Raw genomic sequence first — 19,318 nt, forward strand, 5'->3', positions numbered from 1 at the left:
TCTAAGTTAGGGGGGTGGTTCAGTCCGCTATACCTGCTCCCCGCTCCACCAGCAAGCTCAGGTCCTTGGAACCCCAAAGCCTCTCCCTAAACCCCTCTTGACACCCCCAGCTGCTTCTTTCCCTGCCGGAGGCAGGGCCTGCGAGGGCACCACCCAAATAGCTATAATCAGCAGCCTCGCCAAGACTTCAAACTCACCCAATTATCCTGCAGGGGAAAAAGCACAAAATGAAAACAAATTAACATGTTTGCATAGAAACCGCCGCGGCAACACACACAGACGCGTGCGCGTGCTTGCTGGCACAGGCCCCGGCGAGGCTGGAAGATGCCACAGCCGTCCTTTCCCCAAGCCTGGCACCCACCTGGCCCACAAGCTGGGAGCAGAGCCCGGCCACCAAACCACCTCCTCCCCCGCCTCGCCCAGCCTGACTGGGTCTTGCCACAGCCCGCCACATTCAGTTGTTTTTTCGTTTGTTTTTGGTTTTTTTCTTGTGCAATTTGATAAACTTATAGAACTGATTGTGCATCTGAATCCCACCTGCCTGGTTGGTGAGCAAAAACTTTAGGCCCAGGGAGGTTAGCTGGCCTGGCCAAAATTGCACAAATGGGCAAATGACAGACTCAGCTGGGGACTGCAAGTCCCTTCATGTCTTTGTGTGGTCTGTGAGTGAGAGGTCAAGGCCTGTGGCCCCATAACCAGCCCCCAGCTGTGTCCCTTCTTCCCTTGTACCCTGCAACTCAACCAGCCCACCTCCGCCTCTTACCCTGGCCCCTGCTGTGCAGGGCTGTGCAAGTGGCAGAATCCTAGAGCCAGACAGACACTTGTGTGTTCTAGACCCGGCTCCATCTGTCCCTTGCCACATGGCAGCGGCTTTGTGTGTCCTCCTGGGACCCTGAGGATTCATCAGCCCTAACCTAAAGAGGGTAAAGCTGAGGGGACGTGGTCCCTGCACCTGCAATAGACTTACCGCTCTCACTCCACAGGGAGCAGCTCCCCACTCACCAGTCCCATCTCTGCTGGACACTTTGGCCTCCATAGCAGGGCTTGCCCCTGCCTCTGCCCCAGAGGTTTGGTCAAGCGGCTGCCTGTCCTGGCATGCCACACTCCAGGCTCCCCAAAGCTGCATCTGAGCCAGGTTGGGACTGCCAGGCAAGTACTTGCTGCAGCATGGTAGTGTGTGGTAAGGGCATCTATTGGAACTGCTGCCTCCTCCCCCCTGGCACACACTGGACCTTGTCCTTGGGCTCTTAAGCCTAAATGGCTGGAAGGAACTGGGGTTTAGGTCTTGGAGTTCAAGGGTGCCCAGCCCCAGACTGCAGGCAGCTCCCTGGCCACATCTCCTGGCTGCTGCAGGGGTGAAAATACGTGCTTTCACTTGACTCAGCACCCCCTGCCACACTGGTCTGTGACCACAAGAGCTGGGTGGGCACTGCTGGCTCGGGGGACATCTGGTGTGCAGGTAGCTGTCCTCACTGGCCGTGTCACCTAATGGGCCCTGGCTGTGACCACAGAGGCAAGTGTGGTGTCTGGTTCCATTTCTCAGATGGAGAAACCAGGGTCCCTATGAATGCAGTGACGTTAGGCAGCTCCACCTGTGAGAGGCTGGAGTGCAGATGAGTTCTGGGTTTGCGCTGTCAGGAGGTACCCAGGGGGCAATAGGGTAATGACACTAGCTTTGGGATGGCGCCTTGCCATGATGGGCCTTTTGATCTGCCAGCTGCCCAGGGCCAGGACAGGCTAGTTGTGTGAAAGATCAAATGCCCTCTTGGGATTCCCAGCCCTGACTTGGCCTGGCCATTTCTTAGAGAGCCCAGAGGGTCCAAGTTCATGTCCAGACTGCACTGGGTATAGACCAGGAACCTGGGTATCTGTACCCTGAGGGATGCCCATGGTATACCTGGCGCAGCACCCATAACCCAGGTATGACTTCATGCAGTGGGACCTGCCCTGCCCTTGTGCCTCCATATTTGGTGGGTTTGTGCTTTGCAGTTTGCAAGGCCTCCCAGGCTGAGCCTCACTGGCAGGTGACATGGACGAGTTGAGCTCAGTTCTCTGGGGGAATCCATGGGCTCCAGGCTTGCCAGAGAGGGTTGTCAATTCAAAACTGCTGGGACAGCAGGGAGAGACCCCAAGGGCCAGGCCTGATGACCTGTGACAGGGTGGTGGGAGAGGAGACAGACAAAGCCCCTGGGCCGTGCCAGAGGCTGCAGGAAGGAAAAGCTCCAGCCTGCTTTTTTTCTGTTATCCACATGGAACTCATTTAATATTTACAATTATAGTATTCAGTGTGTATTTGAAAGGCAGAGAGAAAGAGATGCACACCCATTTTCTATGCATTGGTTCATTCCTCAAAGACCTACAACAGCCAGGGCTGGGCCAGGAGCCTGGACCTCCATCCAGGTCTCCCAGCTGGCCAGCAGGGACCCAAGTCCTTCAGCCATCATTGCTGCCTCCCAAAGGGTGCATTAGTGGGAAATTGGGACTAAAAGAGGAGCCAGGACTCGAACCCCAGGTGCTCTGCTAGAGGAGGCAGAAGCCCCTGGTGTCTTCAGGCACCCACCTCTCGGCTCCCCCTTGCTGCTGCTGTACACTCCAGGAAGCCATCAGGCTGTTTGGACCAACCTCTCCTGCCAACCTGCGGAGGTGACAGGAACACAGCACGGGAGGATGCCCCGTCGCTTTCTGGCTGCAGTGGTGTTTGGGTAGCCGTATAAGCAGTGGACAGTCCCCCTCTGCGTTTCCCCAGCCCTGTGTCCCGCCCCTCAGCCACCATCTGAGGCTCTGAGTGCAGAGTCTGGGGAAGAGGGTGAGAGCAAGGAGGAGGGGGATTTTTTTTTCATGCCCCATTAAAAAAGTAACATTTCTATTTTATAGAAAAAAAAAACATTTTTTTAAATTCATCTGAGTGGCAGAGAAACAGAGCCCCTATCTTCTGTTTCAGCACTGGCTGGAACTGAACCCAGGTCTCCACCTGAATGGCCGGGACCCGGGGACTTGAGGCGTCACGTGCTGTGCATTGGCAGGAAGCTGGGATTGGGAGAGGTGCTCTGATGATAGGCCATTGGTAAGCCAGCCAGCATTGTAACCGCCACACCAACTGCCTGCCTCAGATAACACTGCTGTCTGAGTATCTGCAAGCAACATGTCCGTGGTGAAGAGCAGACCCCGCAGCCCACAGCCAAACGCTTGGTTTCGTGCTGAGGATGCTCTACCCACGTATTAGGGCACCAAGTGCCTCGAGCACCTTGCCTGAGTGACCTTCCTGGTCCAGCCGGGCAAGGGGAGCATGTGTGTACCAGGCTTTTGCTGGGTTGCGGGCTCCTCCTGGGCTCCCTGCGCATGGGTCCCTGCCTTGGGGTGGGACTGAGGGGTGTGGCCGAGGGAGGCTCTGCAACTGTCAGATGTGTCTGCGCTTTGTCAGATCATTTGTGACTGACTGGGAGCTGGGCCGTGACTGGTTCTTGGTTTTGTGCTGTCACAGCCATTTGTCTGCGCCTGGTGGGTTTTAAAAGGATGTGCATCATTTGGACCCGCTTTTCAGGGGTGGGGGAGGGGAGCTGTGTGTGTACACATGTGTTGGTAGGATGCAGGCACACAGGGGACATGTGTGAGCTCACACATTCATACATACACACTCCATCTTTGCCTACCATTCCTAGGAGTCGGCTGTGGAATGAGGTGCATGGACAGGAGCCCTGGGCCTGCCCTTCCGGCCCCAGGCACCTGCTCTGTGCACCCTGTGGAGGAAACAGAAGCTAAACCAGCTGTCAGGAAGAAATTTTCAGCATGTTCTTGACAGTGAAGGTTGGTGAGGTGGTCAGGGAGGGCCTGTTGCTGGAGGTGATGTTTGCATCAAGGTGTGAAAGTGTTGGAGACATTGTAGCAACAGTGGCCACAGGAGGCTATTGCCTCTTATAGGGAGTTGAGGCAGCAGGCATTTTACAGGTGTTAGGCTAAAGAGAAGGCTGGCTTCTGTGGTTGCAGCGATGATGCCTCTCCACTGGCCCATGCTGGCGGTGTTGGGTATTTGAGAGGGGCAAAGCACATGTAGCTGAGGTCAGCCTGTTAAAGGGCCAGTGCGAGGTTAGCAAGTGGTAGCAAAGGACTGGGGAAGGGTTTCCTGCAGGAGTCCCAAGGGTTGTGTTAGAAATGCGTGGGAGGGGGCCCATGTTGTGGTGCTGCTTTCTAGGCCGGCATCCCATATCCCAGCACTGGGGTAGAATTCCTCTGTCACTTCCGACCCAGCTCCCTGCGGGGAGGTGATTGCCCTGCTGGGGCTCCTGGTAAGGAGCCAACAAGGTCACTCTCTGAGTCTCCTTGTCTTCGTGTCCTTCTGCCTTTTTCGTTAAGATTTAATTGTTGATTTGAAAGACAGAGTTACAGAGCCAAGAGGGAGATAGATCTTCTGCCCACTGCTTTACTCTCCTAATGGCCCAAACAGCTGGGGCTGAGCCAGGCCAAAACCGGGAGACAGAAGCTTCACAGGGGCCCCAAGCACTTGGGCCATTCTTTGCTGCTTTCCCAGGTGCGTTGGCAGGGAGCTGGGTGGGAAATGGGGCAGCCAGGACTCAAGTTGGGGTCTATGTGGGGTGCTAGCATTGCAGGCCATGGCTTTACCCAGTGCTAGCCCTTCATTCTTCCTTCCAAATGAATAAACCTGTCTCCCAGGAAGCTCACTGCTTCTGAAACCACAGGAGCTTCTTGCTGCACCCCAGTCTGTCAGAAAATGAGCCAGGTCCCAGTTTCCTGTCCACAGGAGCATGAAATCCCTTTAGGAAAGTTGTCTTTGAAGAAAAAGAAGATCAAATAATGATGGTTACTTGTTGTGGAGAAGTTGGAAAAGCACAGAGAGATGGCCCAAAGAAACCGGGCTGGGGTTGGAACTGGGCACCTGGGAGACATAGGATTGGCTCTTATCATTGGGGACAGGGGGAAGTAAGTGTGAATTATAAGAAGTGAAACTTCTGTCCCACCCCTGCTCCCAGCCTAAGAAGCTGTTGTTGACCTTGGCTGCAGGCTCTCAGGACCTAACCCTTGCCAGAAACATCTGTCCACCCCCTCCTTCAGGGGCCTCAGTCTTTCTCCTCCTGTTGCCTCTGGGTTGGGTTGGAATCCTCAAGCCCCTGCTGTCCCCGGGCCCACCTCTTTAGCAGGGTGTTTCCGCCCTGCTCCCAACCCACACAACCCTGCCCTGTTCCCTTGCAGCCATGGCAGGCAGCCATCGCGTCTTTGTCCCCCGGAGAGGGTGGGTTGAGTGAGGTGACATCTATGAAGTGCTGAGCCTGTGGGGAACACTAAAAATAAAACCCAGTGCTTGAGCGTTGCTGCTATGACAGAGCGCTGCCTGGCTTCACCCCAAGCCGAGCCGGAGTGCAGCGCTGGCATCCTGAGAACCCCTCTCCCATTGTTCTCTGGGTCTCAAGGGCTTGGTTTCCCTCTTCCTGGGTCTTGGGCACTGTCTTCCCCCCTACTCTTTGATCTCCATTGGGCAGTTAACAGTTGGTTCCCTTGCTTTCAAGCTCTGCTTTGGAGTGGGAATGCTGCTAACAACCAACAGGATCCGCAGACTGTGGCCTGAGGTCCCTCCAGGATGCTGGATCTTGGGGACGGTGACAGACTGAGAACTGCCTCTGGCCTGTGTCCTTTTGGTTGTCCTGGCTCTTTCCCTGGTGTCTGCCCCTCGGGGGTGTGGTCTGAGGACCAGCCCCTTACCCCAAGGCCTTTTCTGAATCTTGCCCTGTCCTGAGGCTACTCCTGCTCTGACACCAGAAGCTGGCCAGGTGTGGATGGGTGGCACACTCACTTGCTGCTCACAGCTGTGCCAGGGGTCTCCAGGCTTGCAGCTTCCAGCCACCTTGCCTGCATGTTCGGACTCTTATGGGGACCCCTTCCTCTATCTTTGTCCCCTGCCTGCCTTCTGTTCCCCCACAGTCATTGTTAGGTTTTATAAGCAGTTAAGTTCTTAATGCGCAGCCAAATCCCACAGCCAAGTCCTCTTTTCACGGTAAGTTTACCGTAAGCCAAAATGCCAGACACAGCGAGGTGCTTAGGAGGTTCTTTATTCCAGCAGGGTAGGAACGGAATGGGGGAGTGGTTGGAGGGGGAGAAAACACACAGGGAAAAGTCTCCTGACATTGTGGCAAGGTAGAGGGCTGCCAGGGCAGGGGAAGGGGGCGAGATGGAGGACGGGACAGAGCCAGCTAAGGGGGAAAGGACACGCATGGAGACACATTTATACAACCAGGGTGAGTCTGGAAAGTGTGGGAAGGCGTGGAGAATTGGTTGGGAGAAGGGGCTGTGGGTGGGCCCCAAGGGACTGGTAACTGAGATTATCTGAGGGACTGGGGGAGGGGCCGTGAGAGATGGGTAGATGAGGTTCTCCCGGTAAGGTGCAGTGAGGTTGCATCTCATTGGACAACTGGAACAATGTGCATTTTGTGAGCCCTGGTAAGGGGAATCAGGAAGTGCGCCTGGTCCAAGATGGGGTGTTTGAATCATTCCTCAACAGTCATGATCAGAAACATGGTAGTTATGGTTAGTAACCAGCAACTACCTCGATGAGCCTGATACTTTGTTCCAATCCGGGTGAGGAACCCAGGGTTTACCCATGGCCAGGAAGGAGTTTGGGGATGACATGCAGGCCCTGGACTCCAAGCCCCCTCCCCCATGATGGTGTCTGCTTAGGAGCTGGGTTATTTTTCTGTCTTGACACCTGCAGGCCAGGTACCCCTTTGTTTCCTTGCTCGTGTGTGTGTGTGTGTTTTAAATGATTCTTTTTATTGGAAAGTCAGATTTTACAAAGAGAGGAGAGACAGAGGCAGCAGTCTTCCATCTACTGGTTTACTCCCCAGATGGCCCCAATAGACATAGCTATGCCAGTCAGAAACCAGGGGCTTCATTCTGGTCTCCCACATGGGTGACAGGGACCATCCTCTGCTGCTTCCCAGGCCATTTCCAGCAGGGAGCTGGATCAGAGGGGTAACAGCCATATGGGATATAGCTTCTTCATCTGCTGTGCCGTGACACTGACTCCATCGCCTTGCCTTCTAATGACCCCACTGGTGTCCACCAATGCTGACATCCATCATGGGACTTGGGGCACTTGCTGTCTGGGAAAGATGGTCGAGGCAGATAAAACCACAGGCCACCTCAGTCACTCCACTCTCAGCCTCAGCCCCACCCCTTCCCCAGCAGCACCTGTAGCTGGCCATGGTGCTGAAGGGTGCCAGGCTAGGGGCCCGCCTCAGACCTGCAAGGACTCAGTCAGAGCCTGTCTCTCTTACCCATCCTGCATTCAGGAAGTGTCTTCCTGCAGGCCTGCTGTGCCCAGAGCCCGTGGAGGGGTGGGGTGAGAGCGCCTCAGGGGAAGCCACCTGTTTCAGCCTCCGTCGGCCATTTATTATCGGGCACCTGCCGGATCTCGGAGCCTGGACTTTGGTTAAAGGATCAGGAGGAGTTTAGGGGGCAGAGACCCTGCTGGGTGAGACTCACATGGGCAAAATCCTGACATGTATAGGGAACGTGGCTCGTGCAGATGGCTGCCCCGAGACTCTGCCTGTCACCCATGACTGTCACTTCATGTTTGGGGTTCCAGAACTACTGCCATCCCTTGGCTATGGTGCCCTCAGCCAGGCCCAGATGGGCTGCTAGGGGCAGCATGAGAGGACGGAATGCAGGCAGGAGGGGCTGGCCGTGCTCTGGGTCCAGATTTGCATTTCGGAGGGACACCTGGCATGCAGGGACTGCTTGCCTCCTCCACCCCCAGCCTCTAAGAAAGAGAGTGCAAATCCCTTTCTGGCAGCGGTGCTGGGTGGGTGGGTGGTTGGGGAATAATCACTTTTCACAGGCCCCTTATCCGCAGCCAAGCCCTGGGCTGGTTTAATCAGCGGTGCCGGTGCCGGTGTGACTTGGAAGATTCCCCGGCTTGAGAGATCAGGAGAGGGGTTAAAGAAAATTACCCTTGGCCTCCTCCATGCTAATGTAATCTCTAACCAGATCTGCCCAGCCGCAGCTCAAATTGCTTTTTAGATTAACATTTAATTATTAACAGGGTCCCCTGGAAGGCCTCCGGGCTCTGAACAGGGAGGAATGGGATTGGGGGAAGGGAGCGGCAGAGGCGGGGAGGTGGGGGTGGGCTCTGCTCTGGCTGAGCCGAGCTGAGTTGGGGGAGGCAGGCAAGGAGGGAGGAAGGAGCAGGGGAGAGGGGTCGGGAAAGGCGAGAGAAGGAGAGATAGCAACAGAGGAGGAGATGGGAGATAGGAGACAGGAAGAGAGGGACAGCAGCCCCCCCTGTGGGGAGCCCCCAGATTTCCTGTGACACTCCTTGCTGTGTGACAGTGAACTGGGGTCAGGTCCCCGGCTCTGATGACAAGATGGCCTGGAGAAGTGGCCATAGCCATGGTCTGACCCCAGCATCCTCATTCCAGGGCTCCTTGTCCCCCATGCCCCTGCCCTGGGTAGCTGTTCCCCCGCTCCACACCACCCCTATGCTCCTGGGCTCTTCCCCTCATTCAGCTGTGGTCCCTGAAGTTGGGCTGCACAGGAGCTGCTCTGTGTGAGGTGGCAAACTGTGGGGCTGGATCCTGGAGCTTGCACACAAGAGGCCCTGGGACAGAGCCTCCCCTTCCCACCCCCAAGTCCTTGGGACATGGGCTGGCTGCCACCCCATCAAGGCTTAGTTAGGGAAACAGGGGCTGCAGGGACTTCCTCAAGGCCACCTGGCCAACCAGGACCCCTGGGATCCCAGCTAGCTGGCCAGTACCACAGTCAGCTCTCCTGTCTGAACTTGTAGTTAGTAAGGCTGAGAAGGGCCTGCCGTGACCTGCCCCTCTGGGCTGGAGCCAGTCTTTGACCTTGAGTAGAGCCCCGGAAGCCTGTGTAGGCAATTCCAGGCACAAGGCGGTAGGGGGTGGGGAGGACTGGAAGTAGCACCGCCCATGGCCTTCACAGAGTCACGGCCTGGCCCTGCTGTGCAGTTCCGCTGACCAGCCTGTGTACACGGGGAATGCTGGGAGCAGAAGGGTGAGACCAGAAGTTTCTACCTCCGCTGTGGGCTGGCCTGGGAGTGGGAGGTCAAGGTAAGTTGGCTGTTGGTAGGACTTTCATTTTCTTGATAGCTTTTCTCAAGACTTATGTAATTTGAAAGGCAGAGGGACATGGAAAGAGGAGATGCATTTTCTGGTTCACGCCCTAAATGCCCACAACAACTAGGCTGGAGCCGGAAGCTGGGAGCTCCTCCATCCAGGTCTCCCATGTGGGTGTGGCGGGGGCCCCAGCGCTTGGTCAGTCAACGCTGCCTCCCATAGCTCCCATGGAAGCTAGAGTTGGGAGCTTGAGCTGGGACTTGAACCCTGGGAGCTCTGATACGGGACATGGGCAACATAATCCGTGTCTTCTCTGGATTCATCATCCCAGGAAATGACACGGGGTGGTGCCTAGGAACGGGTTACCCCCTGAGTATACGAGTGAATAAATGCCTGCCTTGGGGCCAAGGCTTTGCTCCCGTGCATGCTGTTCCATCAGTGGCCTCCTGCACCGCCTACCATCTTCTCCCCCTCCCTCTATGATCCCGGCTCTGGCCCTTCCTGTTCAGCTGTCTGGGTGCCTGTGGCTGTTGGTTCAGAGTCGACCCAGTGGCGGATTTGGGGGGATGTTTAGGGCCTCTGCTGCCTCACAGCAGTGTGACCCCATGTGTGCATGTGTGCGTACAGATGGCTTCCCCTCCTGGGCCACTTCCTAACCTGTGAAAATGGGCGAAGACCAGAACTGGCCACAGAGACCACTGGGGGAGGAGGGGACTGTGGCTGAGGTATGAAGGACATGGGCAAGACAGTAGTGGTCAGCACTGACGGGGGGGGGGGGTGGTTCCACACCACCTGCAGCCAAACATGACACTAGGCAAGCCCGGCGAGGCCCCTACCCCCCAGTACAAATCAAGACAACCGCTAGCCATCCCACCCGTTGTTCGCCAGGCGAATCTGTCCTCAGACCTGGACTGCGCCTTCCACTCTTTCCCTCCCCTGCCACATTTCTTTTATCTAAATCCCCTGCTTTGAAAGGGCATAACGACAGCTGGGGGGTGTTATCTGGCGGAGGGGACCTTTGCATGGGTGTCTCTGAGATAAAGGCATCTTATCAGCCCCCCATGTCAGGGCCCCCACCCCACCTAATCCTGGAGCCTGGCTGTGCTGCCCTTGCAAGTCCCTCCTCGGGTGGTATTATGAAAGTAACAAAAGACCTTGAGCTTATAAACAGTCTGATTTGCAGATAGGGATTCAAAAGGAGCAGGGCTCCCCAGACCAGGACGACCTGATGGCGCCTGCCCCTTTGCCGTGTGACCTCGTGTGGAAGCTTGTTTTCTGTAGCCCTCGGCCACTCTGACGACAGCCGATCGGTTCCGCCTGGCCAACACCTGTTTGTTATGAAATGATTCCTTTGCGCCAGGCACTGCAGGGAGAGAAACAAACAAGACACCCTCCCTCCCCAGGGGAGAGAGGCAACTATGAGAACTGGATGCCATGAGAGCTGGAATGGGGGTGCCCTGTGTGTGGAAGGACTGGCCTGAGTTCCTGTGCAGCCAGGTGGTGGCGCTGTAGGAAAGAGGGACTAGCAGGTGCGAAGGCGAGTTGGCCGCCTGGCCCAAGGGAGGAGAGGGTCACAGGTGTCTTTGAAGGCTAAGCAGAGAGGGTGGGACTCTGCTGTGAGGCTGCCTGGATTTATAGGTAAGAGGATGACATGGGTACTGGAGGTGGTGGTCATCACCCTTAGTCTAGACTTTGGACCCTGCCCCGCACATGCTTGTCCTCAGCAGCAGGATACTTAAAGGGTAAGGGATTGGGGGTGCACAGAGGGACAACCTTACTATTCCAGGGGGACCTGTTTTGGGCTGCTGATCCTTCGGAGATTTGAAACGCTCTGGAATGATCCAGGTAGCTGACCTGGAAAAGCTATGCCGAGGCCTCACATCATCTTCTGGCTGGAATGGCTTTCCGCCCCAGACCCCTTGAGCTCAGTCGGAGGCCTCTCTTAGGTCCCTGAACTGCTAGGACCTGCACAGCCTCAACCGTGGGAGGCCCAGCGCAGGCAGGTAGCCCCTCGCCTCAGCTTTCTCCCACAACAAGGCATGCTGGGATGTATGATCTGTGGGGAAGGATAGGGGAGGCCCCTAGAGAGGGTGCTGAGTTTCTGGGTCCTGATGAGGAGCTGTAGTGGGGCTGAGGGTGGGCGTGGCCAGGAGCCTTGGAGGGAGGGCCTGTAGGGATCTTGGTGCTCTTATGACAGGCCAGAGAGGGGCTGTGGGCCACCTGAGGTCACGCAGCAAGTGCCACTGGGCTCCCTGTCCAGGTTTCCATGGCAAGCCGTGTCCCCGACCTCCTGGGGTCTGTGGGGAGGGGCAGGCTACTCCCAGGCCCACTGCCTGTTGGGAGGGCGTTCTGGGCTGGCCATCACCTCCCTCTGGGTGGCTTTCCCATTTGTGCAGGGACTGGCTGCAGACCAGTTGGTTCTCCTCGGCTCCGTCTATTGCCCACAGTTTCCCAGCAAGGAGAGACAAGTGCCATCCTGGGACAGGAGTCGGGGGCAAAGAGGTTGTGCCAGGTGCACGCACGCAACCGTGTATCCCTGGGCTCTGGCTGCACGTGCATGTACGTGTGTGCCAATGTGTGCCCTGCAAGAGGGCATGCATTGTGGGCCCATGAGGCCTGTGTCCAAGGAGGAAGTGGTTGTGGCCCGAGCCAGGCTGGCTCCTGCCACCTGCTCCCATTGTGAGTCCTTGAGGAAGAGCAGCAACGTGACGTTCCCTCAGCCAGGGACCCCCCACCCCCGGCCCCCATGGGCTGCCTGAGCCGTGTGCTTTCTGTCTGATCTTGATGGCGTAGGTTCAGAGCCTCAGATCCAGAGGCAGGAGAGGATACCACAGCTTGTGTCCCAAGGCTGCTTTACCTCTGGCAACTGCTGGGGAGGGGGGCGGGACATGCGGGAATCACTGCCCTCCCCCCTCATCCATCCCTCACTCTCCCTCTCTCTCTCTTTTTTTCTGAGACAGTAATAGGAGAAAATTGGTTTTGAAACTGAATAAAAGTCCCTTTCAGAGGAAATCATTTCTTTCAGGGCACCTTTGCTGAAAGTAAAATAGAGCGTAATGAAAGGTGCCTGCGTGATTGTCTTTCATTTGCCGGAGTCCAGGACAGACGGAGGCCGCCACCGTCTCAGGAAACACAAGATTGGAATAATTGCGCTGTAACAAGGAGCTTGTTGTGAAATTAGTATCTTAAGAAAGTAGTGAAAAAAGGCTTTTCCTCATGAATACTTCATTATTGGGAGAAAGCGGCAGAATTTAGGGCTCCAGACACCTGTTTAGTATTAAATAACTTCCCTTTCTTCCCCTTCAACACACACCTCCCTCCCCCCACCATTCCTCCTCCTCCTTCATTTTGCAAACGCACATGAGGATGGAGGTGGCCCCGGGTGGCTGCTCGGGAGCTGGGGGGTGGTCCCGGAGGAGGTAGGGCTGGGGTGCAGCGGTGGGGGCACACATGGGGTGTCCAAAGTCTGCATTGATGTGAGGACAAGCCTGTCCCTTAATGGGGTGGGGAGGGGCCTGGCAGGAAAGACCCCGCCCTGTCACGGTGGCCTCTCTCCAGCAGGGACTCCTGCAGTGGTCTTGGCAGGAGAGTGACAATGGCTATGAGTTGGCTTGTGGACACCTGGGTGCTGACCCCCTTGTTTAGGTCGTGGTGGGGCTCCTAGGTGGTCCTACTTTCCCGCTTGGTCAGCAAGGACACATGCTGGGCCGGGTTTGCCAGAGTGCAGAGAGCACCCCCATAGGTGCTGGCTACTTTGGGGCCCGGGGCTCCGTATCTGACAGATACAAGAGGTTGGGAGGGGAGGTGTCTGTCTGCTCCTGTGACGCGGTAGAAACCCAGAAGAGCGTCTATTGACCACCACCTTGTCTCCTCCTTCCCAGGGACCCTGCTGCCACGCGTGCCCTGCTGTGGGCCCCCAGCTCCGCCATGCTTGCCTGCCTGCAGAGGACACAGAACCCGCCGGGCCAGCACCTGGCCTGCCCAAGCAAGAGCCTGGAGCTGCGCAAGTGTGAGTGGCCTCGCCCCCGCCCCTTCGGGTCTCCTTCGGGTGCCTGGACCCGCCGCGGGCCTTAAGGGTCGGGGCAGAGGACCCCGCCCAGAGTGCTGGTTTGAGCTGGTTTTTGTTTTTTTTTTTCCTTTGAATGATCTCCATGGCCCCTTGTGTTTGATTCAGTGGTTGTCTTGGTTTTTCTTGGCGGGTACAAGCTGTTTGTATGTATCAGACCTCGGACCTCGGGGTGTTTCCCTGCTGGGTCATTTGTTCCACTCTGCCCTGAAGGAATTCTCTTGGAGAAGTGACATTTGTGTTTCTTTTTATGGCTTCTGGATTTTATGCCTTTGCTAGGAATGTCCTCACTCAGGAGACTTTTTTAAGAGAGGGCCCTCAAGATTCCTTACAGTTTTGAGATTTAAAAAAAAAAAAATCAGCATGATCTTTGATCCTGACAGCTAGTGCAAGCGAGTGGGAGGTGTGGACTCAGGCACGAGGCTGCTGCAGTGTTCTGGGGTCTCAGGGCACTGCCTGGCAGGGGAAGGCATGCTGCAGTATTATAATCACTTGCAGTGTTTAGAATGCACCGAAAACGCTGGCCGCTTCCCTGAGAGAATTCACGTGTCATTTGTCACTGGAAGTGTAAAATTCAGTTGGTGTTGGCATGTGGACAGTGGGCCTGACCCTCCTACTCCCCCATACACACACCTGCTCCTTCCTCCTCTCCACAATCCCCAGTCTGACCTTGGCTAACGATGGATGCCTGTGCACGTGGTGTTCTGGTCCGCCCAGGTGGCAGCAGGTGGATGGCACACTGCGGTGTTTCTGGGGCTCATTGTCCTGGGGGACCCCCCTCCTGCCACCCTGAATGTCCAGGGCTGTTTCGTAGGCTTTCCTGTGTGAACAAGAGAGTCTCCACAGGAAAAACAAAAAATCCGATTTGTTTTTTTTTTTTTTTTTTTTTACTGGCATTGCATTCATAGATGACTTCAGATCTGACATGTTTATGACACACTCCTTCCTCCAAGAACATAATGTGCCTTTTTATTTGTTTTTCTCTATTTATTTACTTTTATTTGAAAGGCAGCGTTAATAGGGGGAGAGACAAATTTCTGTCTGCTGGTTCATGTCCCAAATAGGCAGACCTGGGCCAGTCCAATGGCAGGAGCCAGAAGCTTCTTCCTGGTCCCCTACATGGGTATAGGGGCCCAAAGACCTGGACCATCTTCCTTTGCCTTCCCAGGCACATCAGCGGGGAGCTGCCTGGGGAGTGCAGCAGGCACATGGGATGCCAGTGTCACAGGTGGAAGTTTAGTGTGCTATGCCATGGCACCAGCCTTGATGCTCCTTTTTAAGAAAAAAAATATATATATACATACATATGTATATATGTATCATATATATGATTGATATATAAGCAGAGACAAAGAGCACTTCCACATGCTGATTCATCCCCACATGGTTGTGAGGGCCAAGGCTGGGCCGGGCTGGGCTGAGGCTGGGATCCAGGTCTGCCCTGTCCTGGAAGTGGATGGCCTACACGCCTGGGTCCCTGCCACCTTCCCTGGCACATTAGCAAGGAGCTGGATCAGAACTGGTGGAGCAGCCAGGACTGGCAGCAGCACTCACATGGGATGTTGGCATCGCAGGCAGCCACTCAACCCACTGTGCCAGGATGCCAGCTCCCTTGGGAGCCTTTCTCTGCCCTTTGTCGTGTGTCCCTCAGGCTGTTTCCACAGTGGCTTCACTTACCTCGTGCATGTGGCGGGAGCCTTACGTCTGGAATAGTGAAGTCTTTGCTTCCACAGATGGAGGTTGTCAATATGAAGGCCGTCACCTTCTGCCACCTTCCTGAAGTCTTTTACTGCTATTTTTAAATATTTATTGTGAAGTCAGATATACAGAGAGAAGAGACAGAGAGGAAGATCTTCTGTCTGATGATTCACTCCCCAAGTGACCTCAACAGCCAGTATTGCGCCGATCCAAAGCCAGGAGCTAGGAGCTTCATCTGGGTCTCCATGTGGGTGCAGGTCTTAAGGCTTTGGGCCACCCTCGACTGCCTTCCCAGGCCGCAAGCAGGGAACTGGATGGGAAGTGGGGCCACTGGGATTAGAATCTGCGCCCATATTAGATACCAGTGCTTGCAAGGCGAAGACTTTAGCCAGTAGGCTATCATTCTGGGCCCTATTTCTATTTTTTCTAAAGCTTTATTTATTTATTTATTTTATTGGAAAGGCAGATAGATATACAGAGAGAAGGAGAGACAGAAAGATCTTCCATCCACTTGGTTCGCTTCCCAAGTGGCCACGACCTGAGCTGAGTCAATCCGAAGCCAGGAGTGTCTTCTGGGTCTCCCACGTACGTACAGGGTCCCAAAGCTTTGGGCTACCCTCTACTGCTTTTCTCAGGCCACAAGCAGAGAGCTGGAAGAAAAGTGGAACAACCGGGATTAGAACCAGCGCCCATATTGGATCTCAGTGCATGCAAGGTGAGGACTTCAGCCACTAGGCTACTGCACCAGGCCCTCCAGAAGTCTTTTACTGAGTCTAATGCTTTTACAATTTCACCTCTTGGGCTTTGCAGTAATATACCATTACACTGTTTGCAAATGGTAATTTTTACCTTCTGTTTTATCTTATACCTTAATTTCTTTGTTTTATATAATAGAGTTGGCTCTTATCCCTGAAACAGTGCAAAAACACACAGTGGCAGACATTCTTTGCAGCATCGAGACTTCCCCATTAAGGAAGCGCTGGCTGGAGGGCAGGTGTTTTAGTGGGTTCAGTCTTCGCCCATTCCTGTTTTATGTTAAGGATTTTACAAATCCAGAATGAAAATTCAGCCTTGCCAAGTGACTTCTCCTTGTTTACGTGATGATCATGATTTTTCCCTTTAATAGATACGAGTTGATGATACTAATGGATTTCTCAACGTTAAACCATCCTGGGCTCCTTGTTGAGCCCCACTAGGTCACGCTGCGTGTTCCTCTATAACACGCTGCTGTGCGGGATCTCATACTGCCTTTGGATTCTTAGTGTGGTTGCATCGTGAGATACTTCCATTTTTTAAATTTTTTTTATTCGAAAGGCCGATTTACAGAGAGAAGGAGACACACAGAGAATTTTCCTGCTGGTTCACTTCCCCAAGTAGCCACAGTGGCCGGAGCTAAGCCCATCTGAAATCAGGAGCCAGGAGCTTCTTCTGGGTCTTTCACTCAGGTGCGGGGTCCCATGTCCCGCAGCTTTGGCTGCTTTCCCAGACCGTCAGCAGGGAGCTGGATGGGAAGTGGAGCAGCTTGGACTCGAATCTGCACCCAGGTAGAATGCTAGTGCTTCAGGCACAGGATTAGCCTGTTGAATCACCATGCCAGTCCCAAGAGTCTTTAGCTTTCTATTTTTGGAAAGATCTTCATCTTGGAGTTTGTTTTGTTGTTACACTTGCCTCTTTAAAAAAGGGAGGCTTGCAGCGGATGCTGTGGCGTAGCGGGTAAGTTGGTGCCTGTGAGGCTGGTGACCCCTACGGACACCAGCTCATGGCCTGGCTGCTCCACCCAGATGCAGCCCCTGGCTTTGCTCTGGCCTGGCTCCGGCCATTGCAGCAGTTCGGAGAGAGAACTAGCACACAGAAGACCTTGCTCTCCTCTCTCTCTCTCTTTCTCGCTCTCTCGCTCGCTAAAACTCTGCTGTTCAAAAGAAAGAAATCTTTAAAACTAGACAGTGAGGTTTTCCTTTTTCTCTATACCCAAGTGTCCTTAGAAACTCTGTGATCTGGGTCAGGTGCAGTAGCTAAGCTGACTAATCCTTGCTGTGATCCCATATGGGCACTGGCTCCTGTACTGGCTGCTCCACTTCCCATCCAGCTCCTTGCTTATAGCCTGGGAAAGTGGTAGAGGATAGCTCAAAGCCTGGGGACCCTGTACCCACATGGGAGACCCCGAGAAGGCTCCTAGCTCCTGGCTCCCAAGTTTCAGATCAGTTCAGCTCCAGCTGTTGTGGCCACTTGGGGAATGAACCAGTGGATGGAAGATCTTTCTGTCTCTCCTTCTTTCTGTATATCTGCCTTTCCAGTGAAAAAATAAATCTTTAAAAGAGAGGGAGGGAGGGAAAGAGATCTTCCATCTGCTGGTTCATTCCCCCAGTGTCAAGGCCTGGGACAGGCTGACAGCCCTGTCTGGGTCTCCCATTTGGGTGGAGTCCAAACACTTGGACCATCTTCTGGTGCTTTCCCAGGCACATTAGTGGGGCAGCTGGATTGAAAGTGGAACAGTGAGGACTAGAACTGACGTTCATATAGGGTGCTAGTGTCACGGCAAGTGGCTTAATCTGTTGCACACAACACTGGCCCCGTGTTGTCTTTTTACACTATGGCCAGGGAATGATATCTATTACTCGCATTTCTTTGGAGCTTAGGCTTTTCCGTGATACAGTCTGTGGTGTTTGTGTGTGGAAAAGGTTTGGCTCTGTGTACGTCGTTTAGAAGGGCCAGCTCATGAGGGCCCAGTGGGGTTGACACATGTCTTTACTTCCGGGTCGGGTATGGAAACAGGAGTTAGACACCCAGTGCTAATGGGGTGCAATCTGTTTCTTCATAGAACCCTATAACTTCGGCCTTGGGAATGGTGACACAATTTTATGTAATGCAGAGATTAGCACCTCAATACTTTTTGGCCAGGGTTCAGTTTCATCTGTTACAATGGTAACTTTTGCTTTTTGTAATTCACATTGTTCTTGAAACCTTTTATCAGTTCTTATACTTCAGTTTTTGGGTTACTTTTAAGTACATATAGCTCATGTCCTGCACAGTTGGTTTAGGCTTTGTAAGCCAATCAGAACATCTTTTTAAAATTTCTTTGAACAGGAGAGTTTAGCCTGTTGACATTTATTGACACAACACATGTCTAGTTTTCATTCAGTCGTTTTGTTTTTGTCGGGATGGCTCTTCAAGTCTTCTTCTGTGTGTCTGGAATCCCTGTTCTGATTAACCACAAGCAGTGGGAGTGGTTCTTGTTCCAGTGGTTTGACTTGAACCCCTAATGTTACTCTAGGACACTTGCTTTCTATAAGACAAAACTATGACATTTAGTGCATATTTTAAAAAAATACAAAGTAAGCTCTTAAGATTTCTTTTTATTGGAAAGACAGACATACAGAGACGAGGAGAGAGTAAGGAAGTTCTTTCATTCTGATTCACTCCCCAAATGAAAAATGGCTGGAGCTGAGCTGATCTGGAGCCAGGAGCTTCCACACAGGTACAGAGTCCCAAGGCTTTGGGCCGTCCTCGACTGCTTTCCCAGGCCACAAACAGGGAGCTGGATGGGAAGTGGAGCAGTAAGGACATGAACCAGTGCTCCAGGCCACAAACAGGGAGCTGGATGGGAAGTGGAGCAGTAAGGACATGAACCAGTGCCCATATGGGATCCCGGCGCGTTCAAGGCAAGGACTTTAGCCACTAGGCCATGCAGCCGGGCCCAATTCCTGTGTTCTTAATACCACCTTAGGAATATTTTTCTCTTCTCCTTGTATTTGAAAGAGATCTTCCATCCACAGGTTCACTGCCCAAATGCTTGTGACAGCCTTGGCTGGGCCGGGCCAGGCTAAAAAGCCTGGACCTCCATCCAAGTTTCCCATGTGGGTGGCAGGGACCCTGAGACTTCAGTCATTAGCTGCCACCTCCCTAAGGTGTATGTTAACAGGAAGCCACATCCAAAGCCAAATAGCTGGGGCTCCAGCCAGGTGCTCTAACCCGAGCCCCAGGTGTCCCACCAGGTCCCCTGCCCACCCAGCACCTTTGCTTTCTTATGGGTGCCCTCTACAAGGCTCCTTCAGAAAGCTCATGGAAAGTTAGTTCAGTTTATTTTGGTGTCGAAAAAACATTTTTTTGAGGAGCCAGTGCTGTGGCATATCATGTCAAACTTCCACCTGTAATACTGGCATCCCATGTAGCTATCAATCTGTGTCCCAGCTGCTCCACTTCGTGTCCAGCCTCCTGCTTGTGGCCTGGGAATGTGCAGAAGTTGGCTCAAGTTCTTGGGCCCCTGCACCCACATGGCAGACTCAAAAGCAGCTCCATCTCCGGCTATTTGGGGAGTGAACCAGCAGACAGAAGGTCTGTCTGTCCTTTTCCCTGTGTGATTCTGCCTTTCTAAAAATAGAGTAAATCTTGAAAAACAAATCGATGTTGAAATCCATGCATGCAGGTTGCCTCCAAACTGCATTTTGAAAAATGTGGATTTCAAGCCATTTTT

The 19,318-nt window shown here is 53.8% G+C and overlaps 1 protein-coding gene across 1 annotated transcript in view; it reads left to right on the forward strand.

Annotated features, from left to right (window-relative positions):
* The window catches only part of FAM222A (family with sequence similarity 222 member A), a 45,282-nt gene that overhangs the window by 11,570 nt on the left and 14,394 nt on the right, over positions 1–19,318 (forward strand). The window contains exon 2 of the mRNA XM_041003768.1: positions 12,965–13,092. Within this exon, the coding sequence (XP_040859702.1) occupies positions 13,011–13,092 (82 nt within the window). The 5' untranslated portion in view covers positions 12,965–13,010. The remainder of the gene's footprint in view (positions 1–12,964; positions 13,093–19,318) is intronic.

This window comes from Ochotona curzoniae, unplaced genomic scaffold, assembly GCF_017591425.1.
Source record: "Ochotona curzoniae isolate NIBS_2020 unplaced genomic scaffold, NIBS_Ocur_1.0 scaffold_274, whole genome shotgun sequence".
NCBI lineage: Eukaryota > Metazoa > Chordata > Mammalia > Lagomorpha > Ochotonidae > Ochotona > Ochotona curzoniae.